The sequence below is a fragment of the Eschrichtius robustus genome, chromosome 11, assembly GCF_028021215.1.
Source record: "Eschrichtius robustus isolate mEscRob2 chromosome 11, mEscRob2.pri, whole genome shotgun sequence".
Lineage (NCBI taxonomy): Eukaryota > Metazoa > Chordata > Mammalia > Artiodactyla > Eschrichtiidae > Eschrichtius > Eschrichtius robustus.
In genome coordinates, this window is record NC_090834.1 from 22832077 (window position 1) to 22849736 (window position 17660).

Here is a 17660-nt window from a genome sequence, read left to right on the forward strand (position 1 = left end):
TATATGTCAATTATACCTCATTTTGTAAAGTGACATGGAAAATAAGGGCAAAGAGAAAAATGAAGAATGTTAATTTCTGCAGCTTTCATAGTAACAAATAAGCAATACTGTATTTTTTTTTAAGTTTTAAAGACTGTTCTGGCCTCCTAGTGTTCCTTTTTTTAAACCATAAAAGAAATATTTCAAAAAATAAAATACTCTGTGGTAGAAAATCTTATGACTATTTCAATAACTTTCAGTTTCACTTTAGGTTTTTTTTTCTAAGGTCAAGTAAAATTAAATCTAAATATCTATCAAGTAGCTCCCGTAGTATGGTTTTCTTATTAAATTGTCTATATGTCAATTCTTAGATTTGTATGTATATAAAGGATCACTGGAAAGATGGTCACCATTTAATGTTAATAATGGTAATTTCTGGTTGGATGGGAGGGATTTTTATTTCCTTGGTACTATGCTTTTTTCTGCTTCACTTGAATTCTTCATAATGAGATATATCATCCACAAAATGTCATAATTGAGGCTATTATGAGGTTTAGAAATAAGCCAAATTTTTTAAGGGAATGATGTCTTAAAAAGTGGTTTTCAAACAAGCTCTTACTGACCTTATAAAATAGAACAGTAATGGCAGGTAATAAAATAGAACCTGAATACTATGAGGATCACTCTTCCCTAAATGAAGGTCTACTTTTTTTTTTTTTTTAATGGCTAATGAAAAACAAGAACTTTTAAAACTTTCTTGCAACAAACTCAACTAAGAAGGTATTAAAAACACAGCACGTTTATTTAAACTGTTACTCTTCATAATGCATTGAATCTTATCACAGGTCAATATCTTCATTCTATTACCTTACTGGGTACATTCATTAGTGTTATATAAACCTTCATATAAAATTAAAGAATTAAAAGTACAGCTAAGAACACAGTCATGATCTGCATGAGAGGATTCACCATGCACCCTAGTCCCTAATGTGGTTATTTTTTCTGTTTCCTGGGCCTCTTGAGCTTAGACTTGTTTTCATTTCAGAGAAAATAAAGTGGCTCTGCTGAGCTCTACCCCGCGAGGGCCCAGCCGCCGCTGCACTATCGGTGTGTGTTGACCCAGTGGTACCTGTCCACTCGGTGCCCAGCAGCAGGCCTGTGACCCTTAGGGATCTTATGCAATGCATGATAAACATTTCCTAGGAGGCCCATTCGGCCATCACCCATATTCTTTTTGCGGGGGATATGGAACCAAGATTGAAAGGGCTGTTTCAAGTTTTCAACCTGGGGAGAAAAAAAGAAGAAAAAGGGAGCATGATGATTTTCTGTAAACTAATAAGCCACTTCTAAGGATTAAATATAAACCCATAACTCACAGGTTCAACCTTTCAAAAGCATAGGAAATACAAATGAATAGAAATCAAAGTAGATCATTATCTTTGGAAAGTTGAGTTGCATTGGAGAGTATGAAGTAAGTCACTTCATATCTTTTAACAAAATTCTTTAGTCCAACCAAGAATTTTAAAAACAAAAAATTTAAAAATTTATTCAAATTAGTATATATTCCTGTGTTCTCTCCTACCTGATCCCCACCTCGCTCAACCCAAAACTATCTAATCACAATCTCTGGGGTTGAGGTCTAGAAACACCCATCTTAAACATCTCAGATGACCAATATAAATGTTTTGCAGACCACACTTTCAACGGACATTGTTCTAAAAGAATATAGCTGACTACAGATCTGATCCTTAGATTAAGAAGATCTCTCTAAGCATAAAAATAGAATTAAGGGCAAACATTTTACTACATAATTTTAAACTTTACATATAGAACTAAATATGAACTACATATATAGTTTAGAAAACTAAACAAGCTAGGGGAAAAAAGTTTGCCAGTAATATGACAAGGGGTTAAAATATTTCTAACCTTTGAAAAGCCTTTAATAACACAGTAGGACCTCAAATGATAAATGGGTGAAGGAGAAAAAATTCATAAGACAGTAAGTACCTACAACATTTAGGTACATGGAGTTTTTGTTTTAATGTTTAATTTAATTAATAAAAATGATATTTTTCAATGAGAATACCCAATTTTAGGGAAAATGATAAACACTTTCACATAGAGCTGGTAAGACTACAAACAAAGACATCTTTCTAGAAGGTACTTTGTCCTGTGGTAGGAACTCATAAAATATCCATACCCAATGACCCAGTAATTACATGTCTGAGAATCAGATCTCTAGAAATAACTTAGAATTCTGACATCTCTGTAAAAATTAGTTTTTTTAATATCACAACAATGTGAAAACAACCTAGATGTCTTCCAATAATACATTAGCTAAATAAATTATAAGGGAAGCAAATGATTTAAAATGTAAAATATTTAAATTGCTTTAACGTGTCAATACATAAGTGATTAAGAAAACAAATTTACATACATACAAATGGTCAGAGATTCTCCCTAAATCAGTGAGCACTCAGCCAAGTAGAGGGTATAAAGAGAGAGAAGGAAGAAAAAAAGACAGAAAAGGTTTTACCAGAATATTATTATTGTGATTTTAATCTTTATAATCTTTCCATATTTTCCAATTATTTGTTTCTTTGCTTTTACAGTGAGCATACTCTTTTTAGAATTAGAGTAGAAAAAAAAATGTACAGAGAAGAAATGGAGAACACTTTACCTGATAAATACTCTTTGGATTGCTGACTTTAGGAATTATCTGAGGTTCTTTGTTACAACTTTCTTCATCAGAGGAAGTGCCAGAGGAGTAGTCTAACGTGGCTCTATTAACAGCATCACTGATTTGTTGGGATAATTCCCATCCCTCCCATCTGTCTTTGAAAGAAGCAATTGTAAATGGATGATTTTTCTCGCCATACCTAAGTAGGAAAGGAAAATAAAGCATTCATTAGGGATTCAAATTCTCACAGGTTTTATCTCTAATCTTTTCTGGAAACAACTCAGTAATTTACAAGAAGAGTTACTTTAAAAAAAAGAAAACAAATTCTGAGAGCTTGGCCAAGATAGTGGAGTAGGAAGACACTGAGCCTACCTCCTCTCATGGGCACACCAAGATTACAACTATTTAGAGAGCAAGTATTGATGAGAGACCGGAATCTAGCAGAAAAGATCTTCTACAACTAAAGTTATAGAGAAGGAACCACAATGAGACCAGTAAGAGGGGCAGAGTCATGGTATAGGTCAGACCCATACCCCTGGGTGGGCAACACACAAGTGGGGGGCTAATTACAGTTGTAGAGGTTCTCCCGAAAAAGCAATGGGTCTGAGCCCCACATGGAGCTTTCCAGACCAGGGATCCTGTACCAGGAAGATGAGCCCCCAGAATGCTTGGCTTTGAAGGCCAGTGGGGCTGACTTTAGGAAAGTCAGAGGGCTGTGGGAAATAGAGATGCCACTCGTAAAGGGCCCACACAAAATCTCCAGGACCCAGGGCAGAAGCAGTAATTTGAAAGGAGCCTGGGTCAGACCCACCAGCTGATCTTGGAGAGCCTCCTGGAGAGGCAGGGGGCAACTTGAGCTCATCCTGGGGACACAGACACTGGCAGCAACCATTTTGGGGAGCTTGTTCTACCACGTGGACATTCGTGCTGGCAAGCGCCATTTTGAAATCCTCCCTCTAGCTTATTAGCACCAGGACCCAGACCCACCCATCAGCCCATCAGCACCAGTGCTGAGATGCCTCAGGCCAAGCAACTAGCCAGGTGGGAAAACAGCCCCACCTACTAGCAGGCACGTGGCCTTAAGACCCCCTGAACCCACAGCTGCCCCAGGAAGCAGCACTGTCCAACAGAGGGCCCAGGGCCTGACCCCACACACTAGTGCACCAGCACTAGCCCCAGGACCCACAGGGCCCTGCAGGCAGAGACCCCAGGACCCAGCTCTGCCTACCAGTGGGAAGTAATCGGCCCTAGGATGCCCTGGACCCTGCCCCCACCACCAATGAGCCAGCACTAGCCTAGGGAGGAACCTCACCCACCAGTGGACATCCTCAAGACCCCTGGGCCCTGGCTTCACCCACAAGTGGGCAGGCACCAGCCCCAGGACCACCATAACCCCACAGCCTGCCATGGCAAGACCCAGCCCACCCACCAGCAGGCTAACATCAGCTCCAAGATAACCTAGGCCCAGGCCCCATCTACCAACAGGCCAACACTAGCTCTGAGACACCTTGGGTCCCTCAGCCAGCCATTCAGGGGTCCAGCCCCACCTACCAGCAAGCCAAAACAACCTTTGGGACACCCCAGACCCTGTAGCCAGCTATGTCAGGGAGCTGCCCCACCCCCCAGCAGGCCTACACCAGCTAACTCTAGGACCCAAAGGCCCTGAAGCCAGAAATCTCAGGACTCAGCCCTAGTGAGCCAGTGAGCCAACACTAGCCCCAGCACCCTCTCAACCACAGCCTGACCCCCTGGCAGGCCAACACCAGCTCCAGGAAACCATGAACCCCCTCAGCCAGCCACATTGGGATCCAGCCCCATTCACCAATGGGCCAGCACCGACTCTGAGACACTCCAGAATGCACAACCAGTTGTATCAGGAACCAACCCTGCCCACCAGCAGGCTGACACTAGAACTGGAAACCTCAGCCCCACAACCACCAAGGCCAGAACCCAGCTCTGCCCATCAGTGAGCCAGCACTAGCCCCGGGACCCCCTTCCCCATGGTTCCGCAGTCAGCTGCCTCATGACCCAACCCCACAACCAGCAGCTGGCAGCCTCCATACAAGGCAGGGCCTGGCAACCAATCAGATCAGGGACCAGCCCCACCTACTAGACCACCAACAGTAGTCAGTCCACCACAACATAAGGACCCACACAGCCCACATAGGGGGCACCCCTAGAGCATATAGCTCTGGTGACCGGAGGGGAGTGCACTGCTGGGATGCACAGGATGTCTCCTACAAAAGGCTACTTCTCCAAAGCCAGGAAATGTTATCAACCAACCAGATACACAGAAATAAAAACAAATTAGGCAAAATGAGGAAACAGAGGAACATGTTCCAAATGAAGGAACAGGATAAAACCCCAGAAGAAGAATTAAGTGGAGAAAGGCAATCTACCCAATAAAGAGTTGAAGGTAATGATCATAAAGATGAACAAAGAACTTGGGAGAAGAATGGAGGGAAATAGTGAGAAGTTAAACAAAGAGTTAGAAGATAGAGAAGAACAAAGCAGAACTGGAGATTACAGTAAATGAAGTGAAAATACACGAGAAGGAATCAACAGTAGATTAGATGATACAGAGGAACAGATCAGTGAGCTGGAAGACAGAGTAATAGAAGTCACTGAAGCTGAAACAGAAAAAAAGAATAAAAAGAAATTAGAATATTTTAAGAGATCTCTGGAACACCACCAAGCATGCTAACATTCGCATTATAGGGATCCTAGAAGGAGAAGAGAAAAAGGGTCAGAGAATATATTTGAAGACATAATAGCTGAAAACTTCCCTACCTGGCAGAGGAAACAGATATCCAGGTCCAGGAAACACAGAGAGCCTCAAACAGGATCAACCCAAGGAGGACCACAGCAAGAATTAAAGATAAAGAAAAGATATTAAAAGCAAGGGAAAAGCAACAAGTTGCATATAAGGGGACTCCCCATAAAGCTATCAGCTGACTTTTCAGCAGAAACTCTGCAGGTCAGAAGGGTGTGTTGCAGTATATTTAAAGTGATGAAATGAAAAACCTATAGCCAAGAATATTCTACTTGGCAAGGCTTACCCTCAGATTTGAAAGAGAGATCAAAAGTTTTACAGATAAGCAAAAGCTAAAAGAGTCCAGCATCACCAAAGCAGCTTTACAAGAAATGTTAAAAGGGGCTTTGCTAAGCAAAAAAGAAAAACCACAACTAGAAACATGAAAATTATGAAAGGTAAGCTCATTGGTAAAGGCAAAATATACAATAAAGGCAGTAAGATCAACCACATACAAAGCTAATAGGAAGGTTAAAAGACAAAAGTAGTAAAATTGCCTAGATCTGCAATAAGTAGTTAAGGGATACACAAAACAATTAGATGGAAACTATGATGTCAAAAAACAGTAATCATGAGGGGGGAGGAGTAAAAATGCAGGGTTGTTAAAATGCATTTGAAATTAAGAGATCAGCAAGTTAAATAATCACATATGTAGATTGCTATATATAAACCTCATGGTAACCAAAAATTAAAATCCATAATAGATACACAAAAAACAGAAAAAATTTGAACATAACACTAAAGATAGTCATCAAATAACAAGGGAAGAGAGAAAAGAAGAAAGGAACAAAATAACTACAAAAACAACACCAAAACAATTAATAAACTGGCTATAAGTACATATCAATAATTACGTTAAATGTAACTGGAATAAACGTTCTAATCAAAAGACATAGAGTGAGTGAAGATACAAAAACAATACTCATATATTTGCTGTCTACAAGAAACTCACTTCATATCTAAAGACACACATACACTGAAAGTGAGAGGACAGAAAAAGGTATACCTTGGAAAAAAGAAATGAAAAGAAAGCCAGGGTAGCAATACTTACACCAGACAAAGTAGACTCTAAGACAAAGTAGACTTTAAAACAAAAACTGTAACAAGAGACAAAGAAGGACATTACATAACGATCAAGGGATCAATCCAAGAAGAAGGTATAACAGTTGTAAATATATATGTACCCAACATAGGAGCACCTAAATATGTAAAGTTAATATTAACAGAGATAAAGGGACAACTTAACAGTAACACAATAATAGTAGGGGACTTTAACTCCCCACTTATATCAATGGACAGATCATCCAGACAGAAAATCAGGAAGGAAACACTAGCCTTAAATGACACAGTAGACCAAATGGACCTAACAGATATCTACAGGGCATTCCATCCAAAAGCAGCAGAATACACATTCTTTTCAAGTGTACATGGAACATTCTCCAGGACAAATCACATGCTAGGCCACAAATCAATTCTCAGTACATTTAAGTAGACTAAAATCATATTGAGCATCTTTTCTGACCACAATGCTGCAAAACTAGAAATCACTATAAGAAAACTGCAAAAAAAACCCCACAAACATGTAAAGGCTAAACAATATAAACTAAACAACCAATGGATCATTGAAGAAATCAAAGAGGAAATCAAAAAATACCAGGAGACAAATGAAAACAAAAACACAATGATCCAAAAATCTATGGGATGCAGCAAAAGTAGTTCTAAGAGGGAAGTTTATAGTGATACAAGCCTACCTTGGGAAACAAAAGTCTCGAACAGACTAACCTTACACCTAAAGAAACTAGAAGAAGACAAATAAAGTCCAAAGTTGGTAGAAGGAAAGAAATTATAAATATCAGAGCAGAAATGAAATAGAGACAAAAAACAAACAAACAAAAAAAGATCAATGAAACTAAGAGGTGGTTCTTGAAAAGATAAACAAAATTGATAAACCTTTAGCCAGACTCATCAAGAGAAAAAGAGAGGGCCCAAATCAATAAAATCAGAAATAAAAAAGAAGTTACAAACAAAAAAAAAATCACAAGATATTACTATGAATAACCATATGCAAATAAAATGGACAACCTAGAAGAAATGGACAAATTCCTAGAACTGTACAATCTCCCAAGACTGAACCAGGCTGAAATAGAAAACATGAACAGACCAATTATCAGTAAAGAAATTGAATTAATAATAGAAAAAAAAAAAAAAAAACTCCCAACAAACAAAATTCCAGGACCAGACAGCTTTACAGGTGAGTTCGAGCAAACATTCAGAGAAGAGTGAACACCTATCCTCCTCAAACTCTTCCAAAAAATTGCAGAGGAAGGAACACTTCCAAACTCATTCTATGAGGCCACAACACCCTGATACCAAAACCAGACAAAGATATCACAGAAAAAAAATTACAGGTCAGTATCATTGATGAACATAGATGCAAAAATCCTCAACAAAATATTAGCGAATCAAATCCAACAATACATTAAAAGGATCATACACCATGTCAAGTGGGATTTATCCCAGGAATGCAAGGATGGTTCAATAACTGCAAATCAATGCAATACATCACATTAACAAGTTGAATAAAAGATCCTATTATCATCTCAATAGATGCACAAAAATCTTTTGACACTATTCAGCATTCATTTATAATAAAAACTCTCCACAAAGTGGGTATAGAGAGAACATCTCTCAACATAACAAAGGCCATATATGATAAGTCCACAGCTAACATCATACTCATGATAAAAAGCTGACAGCATTTCCTCTAAGATCAGAACAAGACAAAGATACCGACTCTCACCCCTTTTATTCAACATAGTATTCAAAACTCTAGACACAGCAATCCGACAAGAAAAGAAAAAGAAAAAGAAAAGGAATCCAAATTGGAAAGGAAGAAGTAAAACTGTCACTGTTTGGAGATGACATGGTAGTATACATAGAAAATCCTAAAGACACCACCAGAAAACAATTTGGTAAAATTGCAGAATACAAAATTAGTATACAGAAATTTGTTGCAGAAATCTGTTACGTTTCTACACACTAACAATGAACTATCAGAAAGAAATTAAGAAAACAATCTCATTTACCATCACATCAAAAAGAATAAAATACCTAAGAATAAATCTAACTAAGGAGGTAAAAAGACCTGTACTCAGAAATTTATAAAACACTGATGAAAGAAACTGAAGACAAAAAGAGATGGAAAGACATACCATGTTCATGGATTGGAAGAATTAATATTGTTAAAATAACCATACTACCCAAGGCGATCTACAGATTCAGTGCTATCCCTATCAAAATACTAATGGCATTTTTCACAGAACTATAGCAAATAATTCTAAGATTTGTATGAAAACACAAAAGACCCCAAATAGCCAAAGCAATCTTGAGAAAGAACAGAGCTGGAGGTATCAAGCTCCCGCACTTCAGCCTATACTACAAAACTCTGGTAATCAAAACAGTATGATACTGGCACAAAAATAGACACATATATCAGTGGAAGAGAATAGAGAGCCCAGAAATAAACCCATGCACCTATGGTTAATTAATCTATAACAGAGAGGCAAGAATATACAATGGGGAAAAGACATTCTCTTCAATAAGTGGTGCTGGGACAACAGGGCAGCTACAAGTAGAGAATGAAATTAGAACAGTTTCTTACACCATATAAAGAATAAACTCAAAATGGATTAAAGACCTATATGTTAGACTGCAAATGATATAAACTCCTAGAGGAAAACATAGGCAGAACCCTGATATAAATTGTAGTAATATTTTTTTTTTGGATCTGTCTCCTAAGGCAAAGAAAACAAAAACGAAAATAAACAAATGGGACCTAATGAAACTTCAAAGCTTTTGCACAACAAAGGAAACCATCAAGAAAGCAAAAAGATAACCTACTGAATGGAAGAAAATATTTACAAGTAACATAACTGACAAGGGATTAATATCCACAATATATAGACGGCTCATACAACTCAATATGAAAAAAAAAACAACAAACAAACAACCCAGTCAAAAAATGGACAGATCGGATTGGTTCAAGATGGCAGAGTAGAAGGACGTGCTCTCACTCCCTCTTGCGAGAGCACCGGAATCACAACTAACTGCTGAACAATCATCAAAAGGAAGACACTGGAACTCACCAAAAAAGATACCCCACATCCAAAGACAAAGGAGGAGCCACAATGATATGGTAGGAGGGGTGCAATCACAATAAAATTAAATCCCATAACTACTGGGTGGGTGACTCACAAACTGAAGAACACTTATACTACAGAATTCCACCTACTAGAGTGAAGGCTGTGAGCCCAACGTCAGGCTTCCCAACCTGGGCGTCCAGCAACGGGAGGAGGAATTCCTAGAGAATCAGATTTTGAAGGCTAGCGGGATTTCATTGCAGGACTTCGACAGGACTGGGGGAAACAGAGACTTCACTCTTGGAGGGCACACAGAAAGTAGTGTGCGCATCGGGACCCAGGAGAAGGAGCAGTGACCCCATAGGAGACTGAACAAGACCTACCTGCTAGTGTTGGAGGGTCTCCTGCAGAGGCAGGGGGTGGCTGTGTCTCACTGTGAGGACAAGGACATTGGCAGCAGAAGTTCTAGGAATTACTCCTTGTTGTGAGCCCTCCCAGAGTCTTCCATTAGCCTCACCAAAGAGCCCAGGTAGGCTCCAGTGCTGGGTCACCTCAGGCCAAACACCCAACAGGGAGGAAACCCAGCCCCACCCATCAGCAGACAAGCAGATTAAAGTTTTACTGAGCTCTGCCCACCAGAGCAACAGCCAGCTCTACCCACCACCAGTCCCTCCCATCAGGAAACTTGCACAAGCCTCTTAGATAACCTCATCCACCAGAGGGCAGACAGCAGAAGCAAGAAGAACTACAATCCTGCAGCCTGTGGAAAAAAAACCACATTCACAGAAAGATAGACAAGATGAAAAGCCAGAGGGCTATGTACCAGATGAAGGAACAAGATAAAACCCCAGAAAAACAACTCAATGAAGTGGAGATAGGCAACATTCCAGAAAAAGAATTCAGAATAATGATAGTGAAGATGATCCAGGACCTTGGAAAAAGAGTGGAGGCAAAGATTGAGAAGATGCAAGAAATGTTTAACAAAGACCTAGAAGAATTAAAGAACACACACACACAGAGGACCAATACAATAAGTGAAAAGAAAAATACACTAGAAGGAATCAATAGGAGAATAACTGAGGCAGAAGAACAGATAAGTGACCTGGAAGACAGAATGGTGAAATTCACTGCTGCAGAACAAAATAAAGAAAAAAGAATGAAAAGAAATGAAGACAGCCTAAAAGACCTCTGGGACAACATTAAACACAAAACATTTGCATTATAGGGATCCCAGAAGGAGAAGAGAGAGAGAGAAAGGATCCTAGAAAATATTTGAAGAGATTATAGTCGAAAACTTCCCTAACATGGGAAAGGAAATAGCCACCCAAGTCCAGGAAGCGCAGAGACTCCCATACAGGATAAACCCAAGGAGAAACACACTGAGATACAACATAACCAAATTGGCAAAAAATAAAGACAAAGAAAAATTATTGAAAGCAGCAAGGGAAAAAGGGCAAATAACATACAAGGGAACTCCCATAAAGTTAACAGCTGATTTCTCAGCAGAAACTCTACAAGCCAGAAGGGAGTGGCAAGACATATTTAAAGTGATGAAAGGGAAGAACCTACAACCAAGATTACTCTACCCAGCAAAGATCTCATTCAGATTTGATGGAGAAATCAAAAGCTTTACAGACAAGCAAAAGCTAAGAGAATTCAGCACAACCAAACCAGCTCTACAACAAAAGCTAAAGGAACTTCTCTAAGTGGGAAACACAAGAGAAGAAAAGGAACTACAAAAACAAACACAAAACAATTAAGAAAATGGTCATAGGAACATACATATCGATAATTACCTTAAATGTGAATGGATTAAATGCTCCAACCAAAAGAAACAGGACCACTGAATGGATACAAAAACAAGACCCATATATATGCTGTCTACAAGAGACCCACTTCAGACCTAGGGACACATAGAGACTGAAAGTGAGGGGATGGAAAAAGATATTCCATGCAAATGGAAATCAAAAGAAAGCTGGAGTAGCAATACTCATATCAGATAAAATAGACTTTAAAATAAAGAATGTTACAAGAGACAAGGAAGGACACTACAAATGATCAAGGGATCAATCCAAAAAGAGGATATAATAATTATAAATATATGTTCACCCAACATAGGAGCACCTCAATACATAAGGCAACTGCTAACAGCTCTAAAAGAGGAAATCGACAGTAACACAATAACAGTGGGGGACTTTAACACCTCACTTACACCAACGGACAGATCATCCAAACAGAAAATTAATAAGGAAACACAAGCTTTAAAAGACACAATAGACCAGATAGATTTAATTGATATTTATAGGACATTCCATCCAAACACAGCAGATTACACTTTTTTCTCAAGTGTACATGGAACATTCTCCAGGATAGATCACATCTTGGGTCACAAATCAAGCCTCAGTATATTTAAGAAAATTGAAATCATATCAAGCATCTTTTCTGATCACAACGCTATGAGATTAGAAATCAACTACAGGGAAAAAACATAAAACACACACACACGGAGGCTAAACACTACGTTACTAAATAGCCAAGAGATCACTGAAGAAATCAAAGATGAAATCAAAAAATACCTAGAGACAAATGACAGTGAAAACACGATGATCAAAAACCTATGGGATGCAGTAAAAGCAATTCTAAGAGGGAAGTTTATAGCAATACAATTCTACCTCAAGAAACAACAAACATCTCAAATACACAATCTAACGATACACCTAAAGGAACTAAGAAAAGGAGAAACTAAGGAAAGAAGAACAAAAAACCTAAAGTTAGTAGAAGGAAAGAAATCATAAATATCAGAGCAGAAAAAAACGAAAAAGAGACAAAGAAAACAATAGCAAAGATCAATAAAACTAAAAGCTGTTTCTTTGAGAAGACATAAAAGATTGATAAACCATTAGCCAGACTCATCAAGAAAAAGAGGGAGAGGACTCAAATCAATAAAATTAGAAATGAAAAAGGAGAAGTTACAACAGACACCGCAGAAATACAAAGCATCCTAAGAGACTACTACAAGCAACTCTATGCCAATAAAATGGACAACCTCGAAGAAATGGACAAATTCTTAGAAAGGTATAACCTTCCAAGACTGAACCAGGAAGAAATAGAAAATATGAACAGACCAATCACAAGTAATGAAATTGAAACTGTGATTAAAAATCTCCCAACAAACAAAAGTACATGACCAGATGGCTTTACAGGTGAATTCTATCAAACATTTAGAGAAGAGTTAACACCCATCCTTCTCAAACTCTTCCAAAAATTGCAGAGGAAGGAACACTCCCAAACTCATTCTGTGAGGCCACCATCACCCTGATACTAAGACCAGACAGGGATACTACAAAAAAAGAAAGTTACAGATCAATATCACTGATGAATATAGCTGCAAAAATCCTCAACAAAATACTAGCAAACAGAATCCAACAACACATTAAAAGGATCATACACCATGATCAAGTGGGATTTATCCCAGGGATGCAAGGATTCTTCAATATATGCAAATCAATCAATGTGATACACCATATTAACAAACTGAAGAAGAAAAACCATATGATCATCTCTATAGATGCAGAAAAAGCTTTTGACAAAATTCAACACCCATTTATGATAAAATCTATCCAGAAAGTGGGCATAGAGGGAACCTACCTCAACATAATAAAAGCCATATACGACAAACCCACAGCAAGCATCATTCTCAATGGTGAAAAACTGAAAGCATTTCTTCTAAAATCAGGAACAAGACAAGGAGGTCCACTCTCACCACTATTATTCAACATAAAGTCCTAGCCACGGCAATCAGAGAAGAAAAAGAAATAAAAGGAATACAAATTGGAAAAGAAGTAAAACTGTCACTGTTTGCAGATGACATGAGAATCCTAAAGATGTCACCAGAAAACTACTAGAGCTAATCAATGGATTTGGTGAAGTTGAAGGATACAAAATTAATGCACAGAAATCTCTTGCATTCCTATACACTAATGATGAAAAATCTGAAAGAGAAATTAAGGAAACACTCCTATTTACCATTGCAACAAAAAGAATAAAATACCTAGGAATAAACCTACCTAGGGAGACAAAAGACCTGTATGCAGAAAACTATGACACTGATGAAAGAAATTAAAGATGATACCAACAGATGGAGAGATATACCATGTTCCTGGATTGGAAGAATCAATATTGTGGAAATGACTATACTACCCAAAGCAATCTACAGATTCAATGCAATCCTTATCAAATTACCAAAGACATTTTTTATAGAACTAGAACAAAAAAATCTTAAAATTTGTATGGAGACACAAAAGACCCCGAATAGCCAAAGCAGTCTTGAGGGAAAAAAACGGAGCTGGAGGAATCAGACTCCCTGACTTCAGACTATACTAGAAGCTACAGTAATCAAGACAATATGGTACTGGCACAAAAACAGAAACATAGATCAATGGAACAGGATAGAAAGCCCAGAGATAAACCCACGCACTTATGGTCAACTAATCTATGACAAAGGAGGCAAGGATATACAATGCAGAAAAGACAGACTCTTCAATAAGTGGTGCTGGGAAAACTGGACAGCTACATGTAAAAGAATGAAATTAGAACAGTCCCTAACACCAAACACAAAAATAAACTCAAGATGGATTAGAGACCTAAATGTAAGATGGGATACTATAAAACTCTTAGAGGAAAACATAGGAAGAACACTCTTTGACATAAATCACAGCAAGATCTTTTTTGATCCACCTCCTAGAGTAATGGAAATAAAAACAAAAATAAACAAATGGGACCTAATGAAACTTCAAAGCTTTTGCACAGCAAAGGAAACCACAAACAAGGCGAAAAGACAACCCTCAGAATGGGAGAAAATATTTGCAAACGAATCAATGGACAAAGGATTAATCTCCAAAATATATAAACAGCTCATGCAGCTCAATATTAAAGAAACAAACAACCCAATCCAAAAATGGGCAGAAGACCTAAATAGACATTTCTCCAAAGAAGACATACAGATGGCCAAGAAGCACATGAAAAGCTGCTCAACATCACTAATCATTAGAGAAATGCAAATCAAAACTACAATGAGGTGTCACCTCACACTGGTCAGAATGGCCATCATCAGAAAATCTACAAACTACAAATGCTGGAAAGGGTGTGGAGAAAAGGGAACCCTCTTGCACTGAGGGTGGGAATGTAAATTGATACAGTCACTATGGAGAACAGTATAGAGGTTCCTTAAAACACTAAAAATAGAATTACCAAATGACCCAGCAATCCCACTACTGGGCATATACCCAGAGAAAACCATAATTCAAAATGACACATGCACCCCAATATTCATTGCACCACTATTTACAATAACCAGGACATGGAAGCAACCTATATGTCCATCGACACATGAATGGATAAAGAAGTTGTGGTACATATATACAGTGAAATATTACTCAGCCATAAAAAGGAACGAAATTGAGTCATTTGCAGAGACGTGGATGGATCTAGAGACTGTCATACAGAGTGAAGTAAGTCAGAAAGAGAAAAACAAATATCGTATATTAACGCATATATGTGGAACCTAGAAAAATGGTACAGATGAACCGGTTTGCAGGGCAGAAAGTGCGACACAGATGTAGAGAACAAACATATGGACACCAAGGGGGGAAAGTGGTGGGGGGTGGTGGTGGTGTGATGAATTGGGAGATTGGGATTGACATATATACACTAATAAGTATAAAATGGGTAACTAATAAGAACCTGCTGTACAAAAAAATAAATAAAATAAAATTCAAAAAAAAATGTGCAGAAAACCTGAATAGACATTTTTCCAAAGAAATGGACATACAAATGGCTAACAGGCACATAAAGAGATGCTCAACATCTTACATTATTAGAGAAATGCAAATCAAAACAATGAGACATCACCTCACACCTGTCAGAATGGCTATCATCAAAATGTCTACAAATAACAAATGTTGGCAAGAACATGGAGAAAATGGAACCCTTGTACACTATCGGTGGGAATGTAAATTGGTGCAGCCACTATGGAAAACAGTATGGAGGTTCCTCAAACTAAAAGTAGGATTACCATATGATCCAGCAATATACATCCTGGGTATATATCCAGAAAAAAAACACTCCTGGGTACATATCCAGAAAATTCAAAACATTGCATGCACCCCAATATTCAGAGCAGCACTATTTACAATAGCCAAGACATGGTAGCAACCCAAGTGTCCATCAACAGATGAATGGATAAAGAAGATGTGGCATATATATATACAACTGAGTACTACTCAGCCATAAAAAAGAATGAAATTCTGCCATTTGCAGCAACATGGATGGACCTAGAGAATATTATGCTTAGTGAACTAAGTCAGACAGAGAAAGTCAAATACTGTATGATATCATTTATATGTGGGATCTAAAAAATAAAACATATGTATATAGCAAAACAGAAACAGACTCAGCAGACATAGAGAACAAACTAGTGGTTACCAGCAGGGCAAAGGGAAGTGGGGAGGGGAAAGATAGGGGTAGGTACAAACTACTATGTATAAAATAAATAAGCTACAAGGATACAGTACTGCACAGGGAATATAGCCAATGTTTTATAATAAATTTAAATGGGGTATAATCTGTAAAAACTTTGAATTACTATGTTGTATATCTGAAACTAATATAATTTTGTAAATCAACTATACTTCAATTAAAAAAAAAACAAATTGAAATGGTTTGACAGCAAAGCACATTGAGAGACATTATGACCTTCAGCTACTAATACTGTCATAATTGGCAGGGGTCAAGGAGTCTATAAAAGCTTTCTAGGAATTAACTAAGATAAAGTCAGACTACTTTCTTTCGATTCAACTGATGGACTGAATTGCTGATGGTAAATAACTCCTCTTCCCCCTTGATACTGCCTATAATACTTGGACATTATAATCTACAGTTGGCAATATGATGCAGTGATTAAAGTCAAATTTCAAATACTATGCAAAAATCTTTGTGCTTCCCACTCCATCCACCCTAATTGGGAAGTCTGTTTTGTCTGATATAGTTTGCATCTAGTCTTAGTCACCCTGTGCCCTCCCTGCTAATCCAGGGCTTTGGAGTATCACCTTTCACAAAGGTGCATAGAGCTGACTAAATATCCTATGGTTTCCAAGGGTCACAGAGCACACAAACTAACTCCAATGAGATTACTCACCTACAGCACACTTCAAAGGGATCTACCCATATGGTCATCTCCTTTGGAAGTCCCAGGTGAGAAAAATCCACATTACTTTCAGCACAAGCCCTTTCTAGAATAGGATCTTTATTCTGATTATTGTTCATCCTGATACACCTTTAAAAACAAGCAAAGGGAAACAAAGACGTGGTGACAGGTACTTTAGCTGGAGAATCATGTTGTAGGCAAGAAACTCCAATACACACAGCTCCCACCTCACTCCCATCTTTCCTCAACTCCTCGGCAACCCTCCAGTTTTACAGCAAGAGTAAAATACCGACTTTTTACACAGCAACTCAGAACATGGATTCCATTACTAAGTCACACCAAAGGTTCACTGTATAGCCTTCAGGGTAAACACTAGTTAGAAATTGTTTAATCCACCTCACATAAAGAGGTTTGCCCTATAGTTTTTGACATGTACTGTCATCTACCACATCTCCTTTTTTCAAGTCCAAGTTCAAACAAATAAATTTGAGCCCATAAAATTTTAATTACTTAAAGGTTGCCAACAAAATCATTGCAGGTGGTCACTGCTGACTTATTACTTCCCTTTGCCATGCATATCAACTCTCACCTGAAGGCTTGCCCTTTAGAAGGGTGATCAGCGTGCCAGTGACTTTTGTATGTTTCAAACAAGATCATCATCAACTTTTCTGCAAAGTCTTCTATCTGTTGTTTACTCAATTTATCATGTTTTTTTGCTAATCTTGTGACAAAGAAGACTGTTGTTGCTATTTCATCTCTCATGATTCAAGAAGAGTCGACGAGTAGGTCTGCAGCCATTAAAAGGAGGCAAGAAGAAATAAAACAGAAACAAGGGTCTAACTTATT

The 17660-nt window shown here is 38.1% G+C and overlaps 1 protein-coding gene across 1 annotated transcript; it reads right to left on the reverse strand.

Annotated features, from left to right (window-relative positions):
* Positions 1-1080: 1080 nt before the first annotated feature.
* BTG4 (BTG anti-proliferation factor 4) lies at positions 1081-17576 on the reverse strand. Its single transcript, XM_068556259.1, has 4 exons — positions 17404-17576; positions 16806-16943; positions 2660-2858; positions 1081-1263 (listed from the first exon to the last, which is right to left on the reverse strand). Exons 1-4 carry the CDS (start codon positions 17574-17576, stop codon positions 1081-1083), a joined length of 693 nt encoding a protein of 230 aa, XP_068412360.1.
* Between the last annotated feature and the right edge of the window lie 84 nt (positions 17577-17660).